The sequence below is a fragment of the Hipposideros armiger genome, unplaced genomic scaffold, assembly GCF_001890085.2.
Source record: "Hipposideros armiger isolate ML-2016 unplaced genomic scaffold, ASM189008v1 scaffold_182, whole genome shotgun sequence".
Lineage (NCBI taxonomy): Eukaryota > Metazoa > Chordata > Mammalia > Chiroptera > Hipposideridae > Hipposideros > Hipposideros armiger.
This window is the reverse complement of record NW_017731532.1, coordinates 1,380,359-1,406,265: the sequence shown is the minus strand read 5'-3', so window position 1 is coordinate 1,406,265 and position 25,907 is coordinate 1,380,359. Positions and strand designations below refer to the sequence as shown.

Sequence of the window (25,907 nt, the reverse complement as noted above, 5' to 3'; positions counted from 1 at the left end):
TGGCAAGTTCACTGTGAGAGTTAAGTATTAGAGCTGGGCTTTGAATCCAATCTGGTGACCAGAGCTCTTATTGTCAGCCATTTGGGAATGGAATATTCTCCAAATGTAAAAACGTTATAATGTGCATATGCCATGAGCATTTTTCTCCCTAAAAACGAAATGTGTGATTGCATACAAAAATATCCTGGAAGGACAGAGATCAAAATGTTAATAGTGATTCCAAATGGTGGTTGGATTGTGGGTGATTTTCATTTTCTTTTTATAGCTCAACTTTTCTGACTTTTATGTTGTCAGGGGACATGTATTACTTTGTCTTAGTTTGGGCTCCTACAGAAGCTGACCCTGAGATAAGGATGTGAATACAGGAAGTATTTTTGGAAGGTGATCCCAAATTTATTTGGGTATTTAGTCATTCAAAATATGTAGAACTGAGAGAAGAGAAATAACAAAAGAATGTAAGACAGCCAGAAAGGACCTATTATTAAGCGAGTTTCCACAGTGGGCCAATGGGGCCAACTGCCCATGGGGGACAATGGGAACCAGAGTAAAAGGCATGCCTCTGAGTTATCTCATGGAGGGTGAGGGACCTGGGGTACTTCTACACCTCTCTCAGTCACTGGGGGAGGGCTGCTGGGACAGGGATGGGAGGCAGTGGGGCCCCTTTGGCCAGCGAAAACTTCTAGACAAAGAAAGACTGGCCATTGAAAGTTGAGTTGGTGGACTATAGTGCTCTCAAATAGAAATGCCCAAGGAGATATAGATGGTGTACTAACAGTGTTTGCCACATTATTTTATCATCAAAATATATATATATATATCATGAAGCTATTTTCCTTTTTGGAAAAAAAGCATGATTTGAATAGAAAATATTCCTCATTTCTATTTATCAAACAGATACGTATATATGTTTGGTCACATTGTGGGGTTCTATTTTTCTTATAAAGTTTCTCTGCAAGGTGATGGCAGGCATTTTTCTCTGTTATGATCAATGAAACAGTAGAGTCCCATGATAGGGAGGCAAGTGTCCTGAGGAGAGAGCTTTCCAAGGTTAAATGTGGGAAACACTAGGTTAATCAAACTTACCAAGTGCAACAACCTTCACAGAAACCTTAAGACACAAATTTACACTGAGAATCTCCAAGAGCAGCACGTGGTGTACAGTCTCTCTCAAACACGCTTGACCACAGAATGCCTCTCCTGGGAAATCTTAGAAATATTTTCACAGAGCAGAAGTATTTCACAGAACACAGCTAAGGAAAGGCGGTCTTAACACATCCTGCTTGTTTTTCAAGTGATGTCAAAGACACAGCTACCACCTCCACTGAAAGACTGGTCTTATAGGAAGGGAAACATTATATTTTTATAATAATAATAAAAAACTTCATGCCTTCAAATTGCTGCCATCTCATCCTCAGAGCAGTTCCTAGCTGCCTGGATAAACCACTGTTGGCAGATGCATCCTTCCATACATATACACAGAAAAATGTAGGCCTGGGCTGGCTGACTGCTGGGGAATTCAGCTAGCAGACACTTCTTCATTATCATTAAATGATGTGTGATTCATTGTAAGGAGTTATACAGAATATCACTTCAAACCAGAGCCTCAGCCCTTGGAGCTTTCAATACATTTTATTCTTTGCTCAGAGGAAAAGGGTAACACATTCTCACATTCATGGGCTCATGTGTTCTCCAGGTCCCTAATTGAGGAAACTATAGATGCTTTCGTAAAAACTAAAAAAAGCGTTACTCTAGAATCCCATCACATCACACCACTGACTTTTCAGTGTAATTAGGTAGATGTGACATTTCACATGTCGGTGCTTAGCACACAGCGGGCCCTGGATACCTACACGTTGAATGAATAAATTAGATGGAGCTAATCTGAATTGCTGAACCTATGATACTCCAAAGTGGTATCCATACCTACCTTATACCAAGGACTTTGGGATTTTCGGCATCACCAAACTTCAGAGACAACCTAAGAAAACAGAAACAACACAGTCTATCAAAATAGGGATAACCCTTACTTCACACTGTACTTGAAAATTACCTCAAAATGGATCACAGACCTAATGCAATAACTAAAACTATAAAAATTTAAAAAAGAAACATAGGGAAACATTTTTGCACTCTTGGGTAGGCAACGGTTTCTTGAAAAAACACACAAGTGTGAACTATTTAAAAAATGGATAAATTATACTTAGTTAAATTCAAAAAAGTTTGCTCTTCAATAGGCACTGTTAAAAAAACAAAAATAGCAAGACACAGAATGGCACAAAATATTCACAACACATACATAATGAACTTATATCTGGAATATAATAACACCAACAACTCAATAAGAAGACAACCTAACTTAAAAATGGTCAAAAGATGGGCATTTCACAAAGGAAGATATACAAATAGCCAATAAGTACATGAAAAGATGCTCAGCATCATTAGTAATCAGGAAAATATAAAATAAAGCCACTATAAGATACCATGGCATAGTAATCAGAATGATTAAAACATTTTTAAATACCTTCTATTAAGCTTTTAATATCTATATTTATTTACATTTTCTTGAAATTTAACATGAGATTTCCTCATACCAGTAACCACATTGGTTCCCTTTTTTTTTTTTTAAAGATTTTATTGGGGAATTGGGGAAGAGGGGAACAGACAAGTTGCTGTCGTTTTGTTCTTCAGTCTAGTTTGGAGGATGTTGCTTCACTGGCCCAAGTTGGCACCATCACTGCGCTCCTCCCGGGCGAGGCAGATCAGTCGCCGGCTTCTGGACGGCCGCTCACAGCGGTGGCTGCTGGCCGCTCACGCTGGCTGCTGGCTATACACGGTAGCCCATGGCAACCCACTGCAGCAGGGGCTGCAGCCTACGGCGTCAGCTGCAACCCACAGCAGCCCAGCTCCAGGTTGAGCTGTTGTTCAGCATCTTAGTTGTGGAGGGCAGTGTCACTGGCCCTCATGTGTGGGATCCGAACAGGGGCCTCTGGCATCCCAAGCCAGTTCTTAACCAACGCGCCACTCGGCCGGCCCGACATTGGTTCCCTTTTAACCCAATTCTCCCCTGGCAACAGGAAGAGAGCCAGATATCATCCTGCACATGCTGGGATTTGTAATACAGCTGAGGAACACCAAAATTATGAACCTGAGAGTTTATACAGGAGAGAGACAGCCGCTCTCCATCACCTCCTGAGACAGCAGAAACATTTGCTTCCTTAGTGTCAAAAATTTTACTTGATAAAAGGGGAGAATCCTTGGTACATATCTCAGAATGTAAGCAGGTGAGTTTCATTAGCCTGGATACAAAGAGTTCACCACAAAGGAAACAAACAGCTGGGGGCTAACACCATGGTATGTAAACAAATGTCTCCAAGGGGAGGATCAGAAGCCTCCCTGGGTTTCCAAGCCCTGGGATGTCTCCGTGGTCCTAAGGTCATTATTCCTTGACACGTGAACACATTCCTCCGAGGTAGGAAGTCTTTTACTAACCCCAAGGCTTATCTTTTAACCCAGGTCCCAGTGAAAGGCGTTCAGAAATTACTAACCACGCAGAAATATAAAATACAGTCCCACACTGACCACACCGTGTTGGTAAGGATATGAAGCAACTGGAACTCTCATACAGTGCTGGTGGGAAGGCCAACGATACCACAGCTTCCAAAAACCAGCATGGCCATTTCTTAAAAAGCTACATGCACACATACTATATATTCCAACCATTCCACTCCTAGGTATTTACCTAAAAGAAATGAAAATGGGTGCTCCTACAAAGACTTGTACATGAATGTTTATAGCAAATTTATTTGAAAGTTATCTAAACACTGGGAGAAGAAACAAATTTCCATCCAGGGGTGAACAGATAAATAAGTTGTGCATATGCATACAATGTAGTGCTTGCTACTTGGCAATAAAAAGGAGCATAACTTTCATACGTGCAATAGCATAGAAGGATATCAAAATCATTGTGCTGAAGTTAAAGAAGCCAAACTAAAAAGGAGTGTATACTATATGATTGTATTTATATAAAATTCTAGAAAATACAAACTAACCTGTAATGATAGAAAGCGAATCAGTGGCTACCTGGAGAGGTGGGATTGGTGGGAGTGATGGTTTACAAAGGGGCACAAAGAAGTTTTTGAGGAAGATTAAATGTTTGCTGCCTTGAGTGTGGTGATGGTTTCATGGGTGTACACATATGTCAAAACTGATCAACTGTACACTTTAAATACATACTGTTTAGTATATTTCATTTATATTTCAATAAGGTTAAAAATAGGAATGATAAAAAGCTAAATAATTGAAATGGGAAAATGTGAAAAATTTAGATGCACAAAGGATGACAATGCTATGAGACATTATAATGTATAAACGTTATAACACTTTAATATACATTATAAAACAAAAAAAGTAGTTATAAAATATCCAATTACAAGCTTGAGAAAAATACCACACATATGTAATCTCATTAATTTGGTTCCACTTATCAAGAAGAGAAATGTCAGCAACTGGGCTAAAGTTTATTTTAATACTATTTATGGAGGAAAGGGAGGGGGCATTTAAAATAAACCTTATAAATATTTTTATTCCCTAACATCATAAGCTTAACTACCTTCGAGGCACTCATTTACAAAAGCTTTATAAGCTAATTTACTCGGTAAAGCAAGTTTTCTACAGGAACTTTCTCTAACAATATTTTGCTAGTCTGTTACAAATTACTGAAAATACTTTAAAGAAATAAAATGCATTTCTTAAATAGAACTTTATCAATCTGACTGATCACTTATTTTAACAGAAATTTCTCTAGTTTTTCCAAGGACTTAAAAGGGAACAATGTGGTTATTGCCTATTTGTAGTTACCCGTGAACTGGCTCTACGGCTAAGGAAATAAACCCGAAAGCAAAGCCATGCTAAGACCAACCTAATCTCTGTCCCCTCTCCTGATGGAGCAGCTCAATGGCCTCCAGGCTTGTGGCGCCCCTAGGACTTCCTCCAATAGTCCATGTTTCAGTGAAAGCTGGTAACATGCTCTGCTGTAGACTGAAGAACACGAGGCCTGATTTCAACACAGCAAACTGAACGATCATTCAGAGAGACTCTTTTGAGTGCCAAGCACCATAAACTGGAAACAAAGAAATAGCACCTAGCAAGTCACTCAAAAAGGAGCTTCTTTTACTCTTCCAACCGCCTTACCCTCCCACTTTCAAAATAGAGTCTGAATTCTTCAGACTATAATTGCCTAAATTCAAAATACAGACAGATGCTAGGATTATGTTCTATTTGTAGGGCTTTTAGTATTTAAAAAGATTTCCGTGGCTAATCTGTCTGCCAACAATTTGCCGTTTCCTGAACATTTTGCTTCCAAGCGCTAAAACATGGTCATCTTTTATTTTTTAAATCTGTGCTTTTGACCTTATATGGTTATGCCTTTGCTTGGGTTACTCCTTTCAGTGACCCCCCTTTCTGGTTCTTGAGAACATAAGATTTCCTAGCCAGAACAGCAAAGGCATCTCACTAATCTGTGCCATTCTCAGGGACCAGGGACACTCGGTCTCAGCAGCTGGACGCTGAATGCCTCACATCCTGGGAAGCCTCCCACTTGTCCCCTTGGATGGGCCCTCCAGGACGCCTGCCTGCACACTCGCCTGAGCAAGACTTCAGGAAGTGGATGCTGTATACTCAGTTCTTGCTCTGAGTACAATTCCAGGGTGGTGATCAAGAAGAAAAAAGTCAGGTCACCCAATCATTAATGGGTGCATTGTGAAAAACAAAGCTTCCCTAGGCCTCTTCACCAGGTAACTGGACACTGTTTTACTCTAGTTATCATTAGTATGTTAGGAAGTTAATCTACTACTTCAAGTAGCACTTGACAAGTTCTCACAGTTCTCATGCATATATTTCCTTGCTTGATTTTCGCAGCCCTACGAGACAGGGCCGAGAGAGGAGGTAAAATGTTATTATTAAAGACGTTTTCGACCCCAGCTCTATCACCGTACAAGCTGTATGATCTTAGCAAGTTGTTTGACCTCTATAAGCCTTGACTTCCTCACCTGTAACATGGATAATAATAGTACCCGAGACTCAGAGGCTTGTTCTCAATAGTATTGTTTGGAATAACAGATGCTGTGCCTGTGGAGTTTTGAGTGGTACTGGCCCACAGTAGGCGCTCCAGGCCTGTTAATTAAAATTATAGACGTCATCATCTCCATCTCATAGATGATGTCCCTACGGTGCCTCCAGCTTATAAAGTCACAGAGCTCACTGGCAGAACTGGGACTAGAAACCAAGTTTTCATGCTTTCTGTCTCTGGGTTCCCAGTGCTCTTTACAGTTCTAACGCCCAGCAAAATATCCTGGGATCATGATAAATGGAATCAAGGGTGTTCAGTCAGCTGTGGACAGGCAAGACGATCGCCAGGCAATCGGCCTCTCGGCACAGCTGACCACAAATCAAGGGCCCTGCAGGGAATTAATTAGAGCCTGAGGAAGTCCTGAGCTCTCAGCAGTGCTGGAGTCTCCTCTATAATCATGCTGTAACAGAATAAACAAATCTGGGAGGACTCTGGATGCTTATGCTTACAATTCCCTAATTCCCTAATAAGAGATAGTTATCCTGAATAACAAGGTAGTAAGACTTGTAATATAACTTGTAAGTTTATATTACTATAATCCATTTGTACCGATCATCAAGAATTTTTAAATGAGAAGTTCAGAAATAAAAAAGTGTTTTTAGCCAAAGCATATAAATATAAAAAGAATACACACACAAACACACACAGTATGTTATGGTTTACACAAAGCATTCTGCCCACCTAAACCAGGCCAGAGCAGAATCTTCCAAAAGCCTCCATTATACTAGCAAATGTTGAAAGCAAGGAGGTTTATAGAAAGTAAGCGGGACATGTCAGACTTCCTCCCATTGGACCAAAACAAATACAAGCGAAAAACTTTGCTTGGACAACTGAAAAGCAAAGAAAGGCATTGGAAACTGATTTCCTCTTCAAAAGGGATATTTGTTTAATCTGTTTATCTCAAATCAAAAGTAATTATTCTAACCATTTTGAAATATGCTAAAATTCTCTGAAATTTGGGCATCCAAAGGTACACATGCACATCTGCTAACAATGTTCCACAACTTCAGAACACTCCCGAGAATCAAACATCTGCCCTGACTAGAGTCAGCCATCTCTGTCTCACATACTAGAATATGTATGACTCTACTCTGTGATATGTAATTTCCTCCCTGATGGACTAAAGTACTTTGACACCTCACATTTGGAATTGATAACACGCCTGGAATCCTTTTCTCTTTTTCAGAATGAGTTTGAGGACCTTCAATTTCAGAGCCTGATTTTCCACCAGGTATTGTAACAACCCGCTAAAGGGTTCTGAAGAAAATTGCTGGGTAAAAAAATAACAAAATTTTAAAAATTAATTTCTGACTTGTTATTCCATTTTAAGCATTAAACATTTCCTCAAAGATGTGTGTCAGGGTCATGTACCAAGAAGCCTACTTCTTTTTTCTGAAATGACAGAAAACTGGACTGTCCACTTAATAGACTACAGCGGCCCCAAGGGCTTCCTCCAGCGAAATGGTCAACTTACATAGCACTTTCTTCACTGCAATTTGAGTTGTGAGGCTCCACTGTTGCCTTCTGGCCATATGCTGCATCTGTAAGGTCCAGCCAGGTCTGGTTCTTAAATTTAATTGTTATCCTTTTGGCCCAGAAGAGAATACAGGGAATTCCATCCATGGAGACATTAATAGGGCTATGACGGCTGAATGCATTCCAAGGTTCTTTTTCTAAATGCTCTTGTCTGCTCAGATTGTAGTGGAGGGCCTAATTAACCAAGCAAACAAAATTTAAGAGATAAATTAGTTTCCATAGTACAAAAGACTTCTTGGAAGTAAAAGAGCTAATTTACAACCTGTTGAAACTCTGATCTCTCTAGCTCCAGAGTCCATCCTATTGTGGGGCAAAGGTCATAACAAGCTTAAAATGAGAGATATACCTGAAAGGCACATGAACCCTATTCCACAACACACCCAAAATGGGAAAGACCAAAATATAAAAACAAAACAAAACAAAACAACTTTGCACATAACATTATCAATATAGATTTTAAAAAGTTAATGCTGGGGGACAAAGGGGATGAACTGGTGGAGCAGAGCAGGTTTTTAGGGCCTTGAAAACTATTATTCTATATCATACTGTAGTATTATATTCTATATAATTCTGTATAATGCTTTGGATAGAGACCATTATATAGTTGTTAAAATTCATAAAATGTACAACACAAGAGTCAACCCTAAGGTAAGCAATGGACTTTTGTTAATCATAATGTATCAATATTGGCTCATCAATTTCAACAAATGTACCACACTAATGCAAGATGTTAAATACAGGAGGAATTGGAGGGGGCAGGGACTGAGTGGGTATATGGGAACCTTCTTTGCTTTTTGTTCAAGTTTTTATGTAAACCTAAAGCTACTCAAGAAAATAATAAAGTCTATTAATTTTTTTAAAAATTCACCATGCCTTGAAACTAATGGCAGTAATCTTGTCAGAAAATAATATCATAAGACTTCAAATAATGCAGGACTTTAAATAAAGAAATTAACATCCTAAACAAGACAACAGGAGGTTTTTAGAAATCAAGCATAATTCTCCATCCCATTAATGTCCAACAGAACCTTCTACAATATTGTGTATGTTCTATATCTGCAGTGTCCAACGCAGTAGCCACTGACTCTATGTAGCTCTTGTGCACTAGAAATGCAGCCAGTGAAACTAAGAAGCTTAATTTTTAATTTTACTTACCATTATTTCACTTGAATTTAAATTTAAATAGCCACATGCGGCTAGTGGCTACTGTCTTGGACAGTGCAGTCCCAGGTCATTTAATATACATAAACTAGCAAGGTATGCCAACATCGTTCTACATCTTATGAAACTTTTGCCGATTTCCAGGAAGCCTGAGACAGTGCACTTCAGTACCTGACTCTGGGAGTCACAAAGGCAGGTCCATATCTGAAAGAAGATACACTTATCTAGATCAACTATTCCATACCAGTTACTCCAGTATACTACATGTACAAATGAAAGAGAAATTGAACAGGCAGTGGCAATCTAAGCGTGTCAGTAAGCCAAAGATAAAGTGGTACTACAGCGATCCTGTCTGGAAAGCAACAAAAGTAAAACTTAATATTGTAATAAAATCTACAAAAGCAAGTTAAACTTTAGTTTTTCCTCAACTATGAAATTACCATGATACATTTCACCACCCCAAGTTCAAGCAATAATTTTGTTTATTAATAGAATCATTTATATTTTCACAGTGGCTCTGACCTGATTGTATTAAAAAAATTTTTTAAACCCACATCAATCTAGTTTCCTAACATAATCATACCTGTGTGATTGGTATTGTGAAATTCTTGATTGGTTTAATATCTCCATTATTCTGTTGATCTGTAAAATAAATGACATGAACACAAAGGGTAAATGTTATTGATCGATTAATGTAATTCAGTGATAATAACATGCTAAGCACTGTGAAATATACCAGACTTGTGAAATATACCAGACTTGAATATCTTTGAGCTCAGAATTTAGAATATACTAGTTTAAGAGATTTTCACATGACAGACCCTTGGTGCAAGCACTAATGTTCAGGGAAGGCCATCGCAGACAAAATCATTCCTCAACCTCCCAAGAAATCACAAGAGCAATTATAGGTCTTACCATTCTTTATAACCACTTCTTTATTTGAAGATGTTCGAGAGCTGAAATGAGAAAATAAAAAAATAAAAGATGCTTAACAAATAGCTATATTTCAAATTCTTTATGAAGTTTTCAGGAGGATATTTGGGTTTATTACACTCCAGAGTAAAAGAGCAGAAAAATCAGCCTGTCAAAACTGTCTACTTTTTAAAAGTGAATTTATGATTTAAAAAGTAGTATATGTTTTTCAAAGAAATAAAATATTTTACAGAAAAAGTTTATACTACATTGTACTGTTAACATATTAAGGTGAAAAAATTCAACCCTTTTTATTGAAAAAAAATGGACTCAATTGCCAAAAAGGTATTTCTGAAAATTATGTTATAATATATATCCTCCCAGTGTTTTACTCTACATACACACACCACATATAATTTCCTTTTCATAAAATTTAAAAACAGATTTTTATAAACATTGTTTTGAAAACATTTTTTACTTAAAATATATCACAAATATTTTTCCATGTTATTACATTTTTTTTCACATAATTTTGAATTCCGTGTGATATTATATCATAGAAATGTATCAATTTACTTATCAAATTCCTGTTAAATATTTAAGATGTTTACAATTAATAAAAAAATACTACATTGAACATTATTGTGGATTATATGCTCATACCCCTGAGAAATCCCTTAAGATAAATTCTTAGAAGTGCAATTGCTGAGTTAGAAGATATACACATTTTTTTATCATGTAACATTGCAAACATACATAAATATAAACAGAAAAACATGACACTCTCCACCAAATATGTGACCCCATCATCTAGCTTAGTAGATCCATTATTTACTAGAGCCAATGCTTTCCTCTTTCTTGGTTTTCTCCCTTACTTTGCTGGAGTAGCTTCCTGTGAAAAAGTGTGAGAGATACATTTTCTAAATCCTTGCATGATTCTTCTTTTTTATTTTTGGAAGCTAATAGAACATTTTCTTTATCCCAGGCTCCAAAAAGTTACAAGTACCTTATCTCACAAATATCAATTCAAAACGGATCACAGAGCTAAATGTAAATGTAAACTTCTAAGAAATTTAATTTCCTGGGCAGCAAAAGTGAGGCTCAGATCAAAGTAATCATGTAACCATAATAGCGATATGCTTTAGCCAAAAGATCTCTATCTATTTAAACTCCAATCTCATAGTGCAAGTTAAAAAGTAACTGAACATATGAAAGAAACACTAATGCCAAGACAATACTTCACCAGGAGCTTCAAGCTTTCTAAAAATGCCATACACAAACAGATTTTTAAATTTTCTTTAATTTGAACTTTATTTATTTAAAAATCATATTTCATGATACAGGGTTCAGTATTCAATGTTAAATCTTAATGAACAAAAAATGAAAATTATGAGACAAATTTTACCTAAATAAGATAAAAAATTATCAAGTCATTTGGAAATACCTATTTAGCACAAGAGCTTAATGTTTATTGAATAAAAGTATATGAATGAATGAATGAGCTCCCATATCATTAATATGCTTAGCTTATGACTTTGCCCCACTAATTAAAAATTTACATGTATTTACTAATAAAAACCTTTTAGTAGACAACACAGATTTTTTTTTCAATGAATCTATGGTCATGAACATACAATAATGCTGTTATACGTCTTTTTTACATAAACTGGAATTTAAATAGGCTTTGTCCACACCCATAAGCCTGAATTAATAAGGTTTTATGGGAAGCCATAATCTCACCAAATACGAAATATATATGCATTTTTGCATCACTACATAATCTCTACACTAAAGCAGAAACAAACAAACAAACAAATCTGGTTAAAATTATTTGTGTGAACAAACTGAGAAAAACAGTTTTAAAAACAATTAAAATTATTATTTTTTTATAATTTAATTATTTTTAAACCTACATGTGCAGACCCTTTTCTAGAAAAAGGGATCGATACAATACCTGAAAAGTAATCTAGAGCCGTAGGCTCGTAGTGGCTGGTGCCATATTTTTGATTTACCAGGTGTTCATCTCCCATGTACGCCTTCATGAATCTTCATCATGGAAAACCACATTCCCACCAGGCTGTACAAGGCCCTTGAAAGACCTCAGCCTGCAAGCTGTGCTCACCTCGTTTTACTTGTTCCCCTTTCTGCTCCAGCTACACTAACATTCTTTAGTTCCCTGTGTAGAGCACCCCTGAAAAGTGTGTTTTTGTATGAACAAGAGTGACTCCATTTCGTATGAGCAAGAGTAACTCCATCTTGGACACTGAGTGCTGTGGAAATTCCCCATGAAGATAAACAACTTGTTTTACACAAGTAAACAACCACCAGATGGATGATGCTACGGCTCCATAGACTGACAGGAGACATGTCTGTGAGGACTGAGAGGGTCACATCACACGACTCTACAAAGTCCTTAAGAACTCAGGACTTTGACAGCTCGGAGAGCCGGTCTCAACTGAAAGGTGACCATGCTGCCATTCTGCTCTGCTCTGTTCAGATGGAACCTCTCTGCCAGAATGACCTCCCAGACCAGCTGCCCTTCCTCGCTCCACCAGGACTCTGATTGACTTCGGGACTGGTTCGTTATCATTTACTTACGTTATGGTTATGTTATGGTGTGATGTAGCTATTGATGCTAAGGTTGTTGTAGCCTTATATTCTGTGTGATTCAAGAGCATAGTGAAAGGCATAAAAGAACTTGTGCGCTTGGTTCTTCACTTGTGCCCATGGCTAGCACGCAGACTTAGGCTATCCACTCGAGGGCTCCGGCTCTGGCTCCAGGCGACACCGAGGGTCTCGTGGTTTAGTCCCACTGACTTGCAGGAAGAGACTGCAGCGCGGACTGTGTGCCTGGCAGCGGCTCGCGACATTCCCTGAATGCTTCTTCCCTAATCAGGCTTAGCACCTGCTGTTCCCTCTACCTTAAATATTCTCCTCTTCCCCCTGCATCCTCGTTATTTCCACCATATTCGCCAGATCACAGATCAAATATCACTTCCTCAAGAGCACTGTCCCTAACTACTCAGACTAGTTGAGATCCCCGTTATATGTGCTCATAGCCTCCCATACTTTGATTTCACAGCATGTTTCACAGCTTATTTGTAATAATATCATTCATGAATGAGCTCTCCCCAAGTAGACTAAAACTCCATGAAGGCAGGGACTATATCTGCGTTGCATACCCCTGTAGACCCAGCACCTAAAAAAGTGCCCGGCTATTTAAAAGAAGTACCAAGTATTAAAAACATATGTCACATCCATGAACGAACGAACAAATTAATGAACAAACCAACTCTGAAAGGGAGGTGGAAATGGGAGATCACACAGGATGCTGTCTGAGAAGAAAAAGATTTCCTTTCTGTTTAAGCATAAACCCAAATAGAGGAAGGAATATGTAAAGGAAGAGTGGTGATCCCTACTCTCTCCAAGCTTAGGAAACGTGTATCAGGTTTATAATACACTTGTCCTTCGTAGAGACTTAAGAACCTTGAATTGATCCAAAGAGTTGAAAGATATTTTTAATTTCAGATCCACGATTTGAAAGAACATTCACAAAACAGCAACTACTTTTCCTTCGGATGAATTAATATGTATTATTAGATTCAAATGACCATTGATTTGTGTGATTTCTAGGGTTCCTTCTGAACCTAAGATTATTTAAACATTAACCTTGCTTCAAAAGGAGAAATGGGATTTTTGTGGTTCTTGGTGTACATTTTACCAGTGTACTAATACACAAATCAGTCATTTCTGCATAAACCAGGTGAGGAAACATTGCTAAGCTTTAAACACCTAAGGAATACAGGTGACTTATTATTAGAAAGTGAACGTGCTTATTAGAAAGTGAACCTGCAGGAAAGCACTAACTGATTTAGAAACAGTGAGGGAAGACAAATAAAACATGCCTGTGCTTATAGTTCTTATCAGCTGTTGACCTAAGGATTCTTTCACATAAATTTGGCAGGTCATTCTGCTAGCCGCTGTCCTTTGTATTCGCACTAAATTCCCTGTTATATTCGTTGAGATGGCATATAATGAATAATTAGGAGATATGACCATGAGTTAATTGCTATTCAGATTCTAAATATTATTCTTGATAGATAAATGTCTATATGTTCCCTTATATGGTATGGGAAAAAGCCAAAAGGACAAAGAAAACAGAAAAAAAATGTGCTTGTTAATTATAAATAGCATGTACTCCACACAATTACCATCTCCTACCAGTTAAAATGATTTAACACCTTTTCTTTGGGAGGAAGGTTATACATTATTTCTGAGGTTTTAAATTTTTGTCCTTACTCTCTTCTCACATAATAATGGCGAGAAACTGTGAAATAAATATTTGCTTGTAAGTACAAAAGAAACCTGACTCATTTTCTCATAGATACATAGTCTGGTACATAATACAATTGTTTCTTGGGTATTCTAAACAAATAATTCTTCCCTCTTATAATAAAGATGTTTTTTATCTCTTATTTATAAACTCAAGTTCAGTGATTTTAGTAGCTACCGAATGACCTAATTTAGCATATCTATTTGGGACTCTATACAAATGTAGGTATGCAACAATATAAAGAAATTACAGAACCACCTTATTTCATGCTTGCACTGATTATTAATTAACAGATACATTGCATTAAAAAATATCCAATTACTCACCTTACATTCTTCCTGCCAAGTATCTGGTCCAAAGTTAGTGAAAATCCCGTGCATAAAAAAATAAGTGAAAAACTAAACAAGATTTTCCTTCCCATTAAGAAATGAACCCGTTTCTTCAAACCATGCACATCTGTTAACTCATAAATGCAAACAGAGCAGAGGCAGTAAAAAGGCAGCTTTTCTACGATGTATTATGTGGGGTGGAAGATAGAGGGAGGGGCCTGACAATGCTTAATTTGGAGTATGGAGTGAAACCAATGGGTCTATTTAAGTTATTTAATTACTCATCTTGATGAAAGATTATTCGGGAGCAGATTTTTACAGAAAATCGGTCAATTAAGCTCTTTTTAGAAACTGGCATTGTTTTGATATTCTAACTCTTAATAAGAATCTCCTGCTTTTCAGGAAGCTGTTAAATTCTCCTCTAAAATTCAAGAAATATATATTATTACATGCATTTTTCAGGTGAATAAATGAGTAAAAATCCTGAAACTGACCTAACTTGATATATGTGTCCTAGTTCACAGCTTCCTGCTGCATTCATGACTCTCCATTTGCTGAGATGCTGAGTAACAGTAACGAGCACTGGCTGTGGAGTCAGGCAGCAATCGAGTGCATTCCCAGCTCCAGCCCTGACCAGTTACCTGATATTAGGGAAGTCACTTTTCCTCCTGAGCTTAGCTTCCTCATCGGCAGAGTGGGGACAAAAGTACTTAACTCAAAGAATTCTTGTAAAGATTAAATGAGGTCCTGAATAGCCAAATCTATCTTGAGAAAGAAGAACAAAATTGGAGGCATCACAATTCCTGATTTCAAAATACAATATAAAGCTAGAGTAATTAAAACTGTACAATATCAGCATAAAGACAGACATAGCCCAACAGAACAGAATAGAGAGCCTAGAAATAAATACACACATATACAGTTAACTGACCTTCAACAAGGGTGCCAAGAATACACCCTGGGGAAAGGACAGTCTCTTCAACAAATGATAATGGAAAAACTGAATATCCACATGCAAAAGAATGATATTTGACCCTTATCTCACACCATACACAAAAATCAACTCAAAATGGATTAAATACTTAAAACCTAGAGAAAAGCATAGGGGAAGAGCTTCATGACATTAGTCTTTGGTGTCATGGATATGACACAAAAGCACAGGCAATAAAAGCAAAAATAGACATCTATTGTCAGGACTACATCAAACTAAAAAGCTTTTGCATAGCAAAGGAAACAATCAACAGAGTGAAAAGGCAACCTACAGAAGGGGAGAAAATATTTTCAAAAGGGTTATATCAGAAAATGTTGATAAAGTGTTAATTTCTAAAATATATAAGGAACTCCTACAAATCAATAGCAAAAAATAAAAATTAAAAATAAAGTAATTTAAAAATGGGCTACATATTTAAAGATACATTTCTCCAAAAAAGACATACAAATGGCTGCCTTGTACATATATTAAAAGATGCTCAATGTCATTAATCATTGGGGAACTGCAAATCAAAACCACAAAGTGATATCACTTCACACCTGCCAGGATGGCTAATATCAAAAGAACAAAAAAAAAAAAAAAGGGTTGGCAAGGATGTGAAGAAATTGGAACACTTGAACACCGTTGGTGGGCATACAAAATGGTACAGTTGCTATGGAGATTCTTTAAAAATTTAAAAATAGAACTACCATTTGACCCAGCAATTGCACTTACAAGTAATTAAAAGAACTAAAATCAGGATCTCAAAGAGATATTAGCACTCCCATGTTCACTGCAGCTCTATTCACAACAGCCAAGATGTAGAAACAACCTAAGTGCCTGTTGATAGATGAAATGGACAAAGAATATCTAATATAATCATACAATGGAATAGTATTGAGACTTAAAATGTTTCAACATCAATGAATTTTGAGGACATTATGCTAAGTGAAATAAGCCAGTCACAAATACAACCTAATTCCATTTATATGAGGTATCTAAACTAAGCAAATTCACAGAATCCAAGAGTGGAATGGTGGGTGCCAGGGGCTGGGGGTGGGGGAGAGCAAATGGGAGGCTGCTAATCAATGGGCAAAAAGTTTCAGTTAAGCAAGATTAGTAAATTCCAGAGACCCGCTGGACAAGACTGTACGTACCTACAGTCACCAATACTTTACTGTAGACTTAAAAATTTTTTAAGAGGATGGATCTCATGTTAAGTGTTCTTACCACAACAAAATCTAATTTTAAATAAGTGAATAAATAAATATCAGAGATAAACGCCCTTTCTTACCTCAATGCCTGGCTAAATAAAGAACATCTTTATTTATTTGTTCCTTCCTTGCCAGCCTCCAATCCTATCACTCCCCACACACCTAAAAAGCATGAATTTAAAAAACCAACAAAATCCCTAAGAGTTATTTTACATAAAAACATATGATTCAAATGCCATAATAAAGAAAATCCTCCAAAATAAATGTCAGTGTTTTTGGCAAGGAACCACCTTGATCTCTTTAAAGGCAAAGTACTGGGAGCTGAAAGGTGCTATTTGTAAGTGACATTTCAGAGATGATGGATTATAGGAAGGCTGGGGACTTGACCCTGAGGAGACACTCCCCTTTCTCTCTGCTGCTTTACACACACACACACACACACACACACACACACACACACACACACACACACACACACACACACACCTTCTAACATGGCTCCTCGGAGCCCTATAGAAAATGAGATTAAAGGACAATAACTGGGGAACTGGAGGAATGTAGAGATAAGGAAGTTACTGATAAAAATGATAAAACAGAAAAGGTCACTGTTATCCTGGCCTTTCCATGCCCCGTCTTATTCCTACTTCCCATCTTCTTTCTTTTTTTTTTTTTTCCTGTTCTTTCATTTCACCAGACTTCTACCCTTCCCTCTCCTTAGTTTTCCGTTCTTTTCTTGATTCTGTGGAATTTCAAATAGCAAGATAGGTCTGGGCAGGAGTTTAGTCTTAGGCAGAGCTGTCAAATAAAATACAGAATACCCAGTTAAATTTGAATTTCAGGTTATTTGAACAGCAAATAATTTTAATAATAAGCATGCACCATGCAAGATTTAGGGCATGCTATACTAAATAGTCATTTGTTGCTTATCTGAAATTCAAATTTAACTGGACATCTCATATTTTTATTTGCTAAATCCAACTAAATCCCAGTTTTAGGGACTCTACGCTACTCAATTTTTAACGAACATACAAATCACGTGAGATCTTGTTAAAATGCAAATTCTAATTCAGTAGGTCTGGAGTGCGACACGAGCGTCTGTTTCCAACGAGCTTCCAGATGCCGCTGGTGCTGCTGGCCTGAGGACGGCCCTGCGAGCAGCAAGGATCTAGAACAGCACTCACTGTTCACTCGAAATATAAGGAGAGCTACAAATGCAATTTACAATTTTCTAGTAGACACATTGAAAGGAGTAAAAATAAACAGGTGAAATTAGTTTTAATAACATATTCTATTTAACTTAATACTTCTAAAATACTATGTCAAACATAATTAATTTTAAAAATTATTAACAACAGATTTTACCTTCCTTTTCTGCCCTAGGTCTGAAATCTGGTGTATAACTTATACACATCTCAATTCAAACTAACCAAAATGTCAAGTGCTCAGTAACCACATGTGGCTAGCAGCCATCACACTGGACAGTGCGAATACAGAACATCTCCTCCTGCTGTCAGGGTGATACCTCACGGTTCCCCCTGGTAGCAGCAGCAGTGTTTGATCACATGGATCCTCAAATCCCTGGTGGGGAAAGGGGGAGAGTCCAAGCCCACACCGATCTTGTACTGTGATAACAATGGTTCTGTGTGAACACTCAGAAACCTTAGTGTTAGTCCCTTAGTGCTTATTATATAACGATCCATCATGGAACTATGCTTCGGTTGTATTTTGAGGTACACACACATATATAAAACTCTTTATTTGAAATCAAGTACCATTTTAACATATTTTATAACTTGATGATCCTTAAAATTTTTAAATGTCTTTCTGTTATTGAAATTTTCTCCCACTTGGTTAAAAAATATTTACAGCAGAATAATTAGTAGCTGGAAGGTTTCACACGTTTAAGAATAGAAGTCACAGCTGAGATGTGATTATCTGAAAACAGCTATCTTGTGACTTCAGAGAAGAGCAGAGACAAAAAATGCTAACACGATAGCTTGCAGGCTGCAAGCACTAGCGTGTCACCTGCCTGGCACTGTACCTGCCTGCTCAGATGGCTGAGCAGTGGGTTTCACTTCAGGAGAGAAACCCTGAGTTTCACCTGCAGTTTGCTTCACAAGACACTATTTCTACCTTTCAAGGCTGTTCACAATACACGCATCTAAAGATATTCCAGAACAAAGAGCAGGTAGTTGATTCACAAGTTAGTTGACTTACAGGCACATGCAAAATATCTCCTCAACAGTCTACATGAGAGAACAGAAGTTATATATTCATGCTGCCTTCTTTTCAACTGAAAATTCCTTGGGTTTGCTTCCTTTTCTGACTCACTATGTATGTATTACTAAATGAAACGTTACCTGAAATTTTGAATACCAAAATCTATCTTCCCATAATCAAATATGACCACATGGAATGGTGTTCTTGGGGCGGTGGTGGTGGGGGGGGGATGGATCTAATATAATTCTAACATTTGCCTTGTGGATCATCTAGCATTTGCCAGATCACAGTCTCTATTCATCCAAATGTTCTCAGACTGCAAATCACATTAGTCAACTGCTGAAGTCAATTAGAAGGGTCTTTGCACACTGATTCCAAATCCAAATCCACCTACCTCCTACAAAGCCTTGCATGACGCAGCCCTTGCTGGTGTCTCTCTCCTGTTTACGCTCGCCCTTCTCTCATCTGGCTCCAGCACACTGTACTCAGCTTCTCAACACCCTCCACATGCCCAGCTTTTCTGTACCTTAGCGATTTTCCACATATCGTTCCCTCTGTAGGGATCACGTGACACTCCCCTAACTCTTCCTGCATTCTGCTCACTCTCATCGTAACACAGATCACCATTTGTATGGAGACATGGATTTTCTTGTTACTTATTCACAGTGTGTTTCCTCACCAGGCCTGCTCCATGAGGGCAGGGACAGAGTCTAATTAATTGATATACACCTACAGCCTGAGATGCTGCTGGTTCAAGTCTGTGCTCAATAAAAAGTACACAATAATGAATAACTCTACCACAAAATGTCACATAATTAATTCCCATTTCCATGCCACATGGTTGTGACTCCCAGGGCCTAAATATTTAGGCAACCGTAAGTAGAAAAATCAACTAATTCAAATATCAAATTTAGTAGCTTGAAAGTGCAAATGGACAAAACCTAAGTTACATCAGTTCATTAGCTCCTTGTGGAAGGGTATGACTCTGTGATGGTTTATATGTATCAATTTGACTGGACCGTGAGGTGGCTGGATATTTGGTTAAACATCATTCTGGGTATGTCTGAGGATGTTTCTGAGTGAGATTAATATTTAAATCAATAGACCGAGTAAAGCAGGTTGCCTTCCCCAATGTCAGTGGGCCTCATCCAATCCATTGAAAGTCTGAATAGAACAAAAAGATGGAGTAAAGGAGATTTCATTTTGTCTACCTGTCCTGGAGTGGGAACACCAGTCTTCTGCCTTCAGGCTCACACTAGGACTGGAACTACAATGTCAGCTCTCCTGGGTCTCCAGCTTGCTGACAGCAGATCTTGGGACTCCCCACCTCCATAACTGCACAGGCCAACTCCTATAATTAATTAATGAATTGATAAATAAGTAAATAAATAGTTCCTATTGGCTCTTTTTCTTTGGAGGATCCAGACTAATGCAGACTCTTCATCAAGTTCAGAGCCTAACTGCTGTCATATTTCTAATTTTCATCAAATCAGCTTCTAAGTTGATTAGAATCGTTAGTAAATGAAATGCTTATACGTGCTTTTGATTTAAATGTTAATGTTTCTTACTTTAGATTCCCCTTTGACTTCTTTGAACGTGGCTAATGTGCCAAATTCGTGACACATATTTACATTCTTGGCTCTCAAGCTAAACAGAGAGGAGGCCTGCTCTTTCATAAATTTGTACATTACACAAACGTTGATTGTCATGTCCTAGAAATACCAGGAATACAAGGTGAAAAAGACCCGCCAGTCCTCTCCCCGAAGAAGCACCCAGCCCAATGATGTGCAGAAATCTGAACACATAATTGCTGGTGTAAATACCTTTGGGATGTTTCTCCTAGCAAACTATGACCGCTGTGTTATGAGGTCAGGGTGTGCATCTCTTGTTACTGGGGTAAGTGAGTTACCCCAGTGCCCTTCCACTAACTTGGCTTTTATTTTTAACACAGCTTGAAATGGGTTTCTATTACTTGTAATGCAAAAGAAACTTTATTGAAAGGGATTTCTAAATAACAAATTTAGTGTAATAGAGACATGGACTATAAAGGGAAGTTTGAGGGTCAGGGAGAAGCTAACTGACCTGGGTCCTAGGGAGGAAAAGGACTCCAGCACTCTCAAAAATGCTCTCACCAGACACCTGTTGGGTCCCCATCTCAACAGACAGGAATTAGAGTTATAATTCACTAAAATAAAACTTGTGTTGAGAATGTGTGCTATCTGATATTACCCTATATTTTAAGCCATCATTTATTAGAAGAGCAAAATGGATTCTTTGGACAAAAATTTAAAAAAACAAACAAACAAAAGCACACTTAGTTTCAAAGAGAGCATTGTATACAACTACTCAGTAAAAATCCAAGATGTTGTTTGCTAAATAATTAACATATATTTGGAAATTTTATCTTAAAACCTAAGTAAGTTTAAAATTCATTGGCACATGTGCACATTATTCCATAGTATGAAAAATGATGATATCCATAAACTGGTTACAGATTCATTCATTTGGGGTATCTTCATAATCAGTAATGACTGTTAGAAACAACACGATAAAAAAAGTAATGGTTTAGTTTAATTATGTTATTTAGGTCTTCTCCATGCTCATTTTTTGTGCACTAAAATTGACAATTTTTGATAGAATTTTATTTAATGTGCCTACTGTGATTTTGGATTTGACGACATATTTTTTAATTTAAATACTTTGATTCATGTATTATGGTGATACGTAGCTATGTAAGTGCTCATGACTACTAGATCTTCTGAATGGAATAAAACTTTTATTCAAAACAAAAACAAACAAACAAAAAAGTAATAGTTTAAATCAGTGAAAAAATTATTCCTATTCAGAACTCCTCACTTATTTTCTTCCTCTCTCCCTCCATTTCCTACTCTTTTTCTTTTGCTCTTTTCCTTTCAAAGAAAAAAATATCTTGTTTTACCATGTTTTAAGTTCTTTAAGCAATGCTCAAAATTTTTCACATTTACTTTTATAGGAGTTTTTAAATACATATTATAATAATTTACATATTATTACATTCAAATAATCTAGAAATAACCCTGGTAAATCTTCATTTCACTGTGGAATGCAAAAGCTTAGAGTGACCCCCAATTATTCCCCATCACCAAAGATCAATTGGTCCCCTATGGACTCATAGACAGCACAGACCTAACCCATCTATCAGATTCTTAAACTACTCCAAGGAATGAGATTCTAAAACTTAATATTCCATTGACTGAACAAAAGTATCTTTCCTTTCCTAGTGAGAAAAATTACCTTTCATTTCTTATTACTCAAAGGGCCCTACTGAAATAGAAGCTTATTTTCTTTTGTTTGGTTCTCAGCCCTGTTAGAGAAAACCTGGGGAATAACATGTAATATGCATATTAGAATGATAACTCCCTTCCAAGAACTTCACAAAGGGCATCAAAGAACAGCATTGTCAAGTCCCCCAGATTTTACACAGAGGTTTAGTTACAGCAAATTTTAAAGATCAGGCCTGAATATTAGTAAGATTACATGGCACTAAATATATGTTTCTTTAGTTTCACCTTGGAATAGATATGAGAATAATCACTGTACCAAAAAAGTAGCTAGAATGAAAGGATAAGAGATCTCATTCATCTTGGATAGAGGAAAAGTTGTGTTTAATAATTTAATCAGGCAAAATGAAGCACTCAACATTTATCACTAGTAGTTGTACAGAGCATGTAATCCTCAGTCTCATCCTTACTGTTTCTACTTTCTCACTTAAAGCTGTTATTTTAACTTGTCACATTTCCATAGCAACTAATGCCTCAATTTTTATACTTAAAACACTAGGAATAATTTCTAACTATTCCAATATCAATTGTTGACATTGTTAAAACCTCTGGCTGTTCTTCCTAAATAGTTACCTTCTCCCCCATACAGAACAAAGAATCTGTATCACCCTTGACCTAAATCTGCTCATCAACTGATTTAATTTATGAAGACCAATCTTTCTTCCCAGTTGGGGGAAGGGGGTGTCTGAGAGAAGTCAAATAACAATACCCTACTGCCCCACCTGAGTGCTAAACCAACAGAAATAAATAGGGCTTCTGGTCAAGATGACAGAGTAGATAAGGTCTGAGCTCGCCTTCTCTCACAACCACATCAAAATTACAACTAAATTACACAACAACCATCATTGAGAATCACCTGAAGTCTAGCTGAACAGAAGTCCTATAACTAAGGATATACAGAAACCACATTGAGACAGGAAGGAGGGGTGGAAATGCAGAACCGGCTGGTCCCACACCCAAGTGTGGCAGTTAAAAATCAGGAGAAATCTCTCAACTGCAGAGCTCCCATCTGAGGAGTGAGGGGTCCCAGCCCCAAGCCAGGCTCCCCAGCCCAGAGTTCCAGTGCCAGGAAGGGAAGTCCCCACAACATCTGGCTGTGAAAACCAGTGGAGGTTGTTGATGAGTGAGAAGGAAGGATGCTGGCGTCCCAAGCATTCCTCTTGAAAGGCCCACACGTGAACTTGTTCACTGATGGACTCACTCGTTCTGAGCTCCAGCAATGGGACAGCAGCTTGAAAGATGCCAGGGACATACAAGGAGGACCTGAATTGCCTGGCTTCAAAGCTAGGGCCGAAGAGGCAGCTTTCTCCCAGGCAGAAGTCACTGTTCCTTTGTTGAGCCTTCCCCTGTCCCAGCATGCAGACACAGGCAGACAATATAACTGAGTCTCCATCAACCTGACTAACACTGTTTGTCCTGCCCTGGTGATCCCCTGAGAGCCTGCCTTGCCCAACTTGTGGGCCCATCCAGTGGCTTTTCCATACAATTAGCCTATCGTGGCTCATGCTACAGACTTTCCTAAAATCTCTCAAAGTTTCACAAACCCTAACAAGCAGCATCTGGCCTCAGTTTACAGCTTAGCCTCTCAGGCAACCTCCAAGCCCAGCACAAGTGGCAACCATCTTCAGATCACTTTGCAGCTCATACCAAGTGGCCACAAGCAGGCACAGGCAGCAGCTGACCTTGGCCTGCAACAGAGCCCCAGCACCAACATGCCTGGTGGCCAGCTTCAGGCCACACCAGAGCACCACTCAACCACCTTCACACACAACACACCCAAAAGACAGACTGGGCAGGCACCAGTACCCTGATAAAGCAAATCCTGCTCTGTAAGGTCAGCCCCTGTTACAACAGCTCATCCACTGTAGTCACAGCCAGTCCTCACATCTAATCATCCTGAGGGTCAATCCTTCTCACTGACATGCAAACAGCAACTAAAGTTCAACTACAACAGGACGGCACACACAACCCACACAACGGAAATATCTGAAGCACCCAGCTCAGGTGACCAGTAAGACTGTGCCACTGGACACCTACTACATAAGACCACTCTACTAAGACCAGGACACATCGCAGTTCTACCTAATACATAGAAACAAACACAAGGAGGCAACCAAAATGAGGAGACAAAGAAAAATGTCCAAAATGAAAGAAAAGAATAAAGCTCCAGAAAAAGAACTAAACAGAATGGAGACAAGCAATCTACCAGATGCAGAGTTCAAAACACTGGTTATAAGGATACTCAATGATCTAAGTGAGAACTTCAACAAAGAGATTGAAAATGTAAAAATGGAGATTAAAAAAGCATAAAAAAGGAGTTAGTAATAAAGAATACAATAATTGAAATAAAAAATATATTAAAGGGAATCAATAGTGGATTAGATGAAACAGAGGATCAAATCAGTGATTTAGAAGGTAGCAGAATACACCCAATCAGAACAGCAAAGAGAAAAAGAATCCAAAAAAGTGAGGCCAGTTTAAGGGGCCTCTGGGACAACATCAAGTATATCAACATTCTCATCATAGGGGTGCCAGAAGGAGAAAAGAGAGAGCAATATATTAAAAACCTATTTGAAGAAATAATGACAGAAAACTTCTCTAACCTGGTGAAGGAAATAGACATACAAGCCCAGGAAGCACAGAGAGCTCCCAAGAAAATTAACCCAAAGAGGCCCACACCAAGACACATATAATCAAAATGCCAAAGTTTAAAGACAAAGAGAATCTTAAAAACAGCAAGAGAAAAGCAGTTAGTTATCTACAAGGATGCTCCCATAAGACTGTCAGCTGATTTCTCAACAGAAACTTTGCAGGCCAGAAGGCATTGGCATGAAATATTCAAAGGGATGAAAAGCAAGGACATACAACCAAGATTGCTCTACACAGAAAAGCTACCAATTAGACTCAAAGGACAGATAAAGATCTTCCCAGATAAGAAAAAGCTAAAGGAGTTAAAACCAGTATTACAAGAAATGGTAAAGGGACTTCTTTTTTGTTTTTAGATTTTATTGGGGAATTGGGGAAAAGGAACAGCCAAGTTGTTGTCCTGCAGTCTTAGTTGTGGAGGGCACAGCTAGCTCAGCTCCAAGTCCAGTCACCATTCAGCAGCCCGTCAGCAGCTCCCCGGCCCATGTGGGAATCAAATTGGCAACCCTGTTGCTCAGAGCTTGCGCTTTTAACCAACTGAGCCACTCAGCCAGCCCTAAAGGGACTTCTTTGTCTCCTCATTCTTTAAGATCAAAAATATGAATAATAAAATGGCAAGAACTACATATCTATCAACAATTACTTTAAATGTAAATGGATGAAATGCTCCAATCAAAACGACATAGGGTGGCTAAATGGATAAGTAAACAAGACACTGACATATGCTGCCTGTGAGAGACTCACTTCAGATCAAGACACACACAGACTGCAAGTAAAGGGATGGAAAAAGGTATTTTATGAAAATGAAAAAAAACAAAACAAAAAAAACACAACAAAACAGAAAGAAAGAAAAAAATCTGGGGTAACAATACTTATTCCAGACAAAATAGACTTTAAAACAAAGGCTATAACAGGAGGCAAAGAAGAACCCAGTAATCCCACTTCTGGGTATTTATTCAAAGAAACCCAAAACACTACTTTAAAGGGGCATGTACATTCATGTGTTCATTGCAGCATTATTTACAAGAGCCAAGATATGGAGGCAACCTGGGTTTCCATCAATGGATGAATGAATGAAAAGACGTGGTACATATATACAATAGAATATTATTACACAGCCATAAAAAAAAAAAGAGAGA

At 37.9% G+C, this 25,907-nt stretch overlaps 1 protein-coding gene across 1 annotated transcript in view; it reads right to left on the bottom strand.

Moving 5' to 3' along the window:
* LOC109388136 (V-type proton ATPase subunit S1-like protein) overlaps positions 1–25,907 on the bottom strand; it is a 38,546-nt gene that overhangs the window by 5,497 nt on the left and 7,142 nt on the right. The window contains 4 exon segments of the mRNA XM_019652588.1: positions 1,928–1,978; positions 7,602–7,837; positions 9,408–9,466; positions 9,740–9,780. Of these exon segments, the coding sequence (XP_019508133.1) occupies positions 1,928–1,978; positions 7,602–7,837; positions 9,408–9,466; positions 9,740–9,780 (387 nt within the window).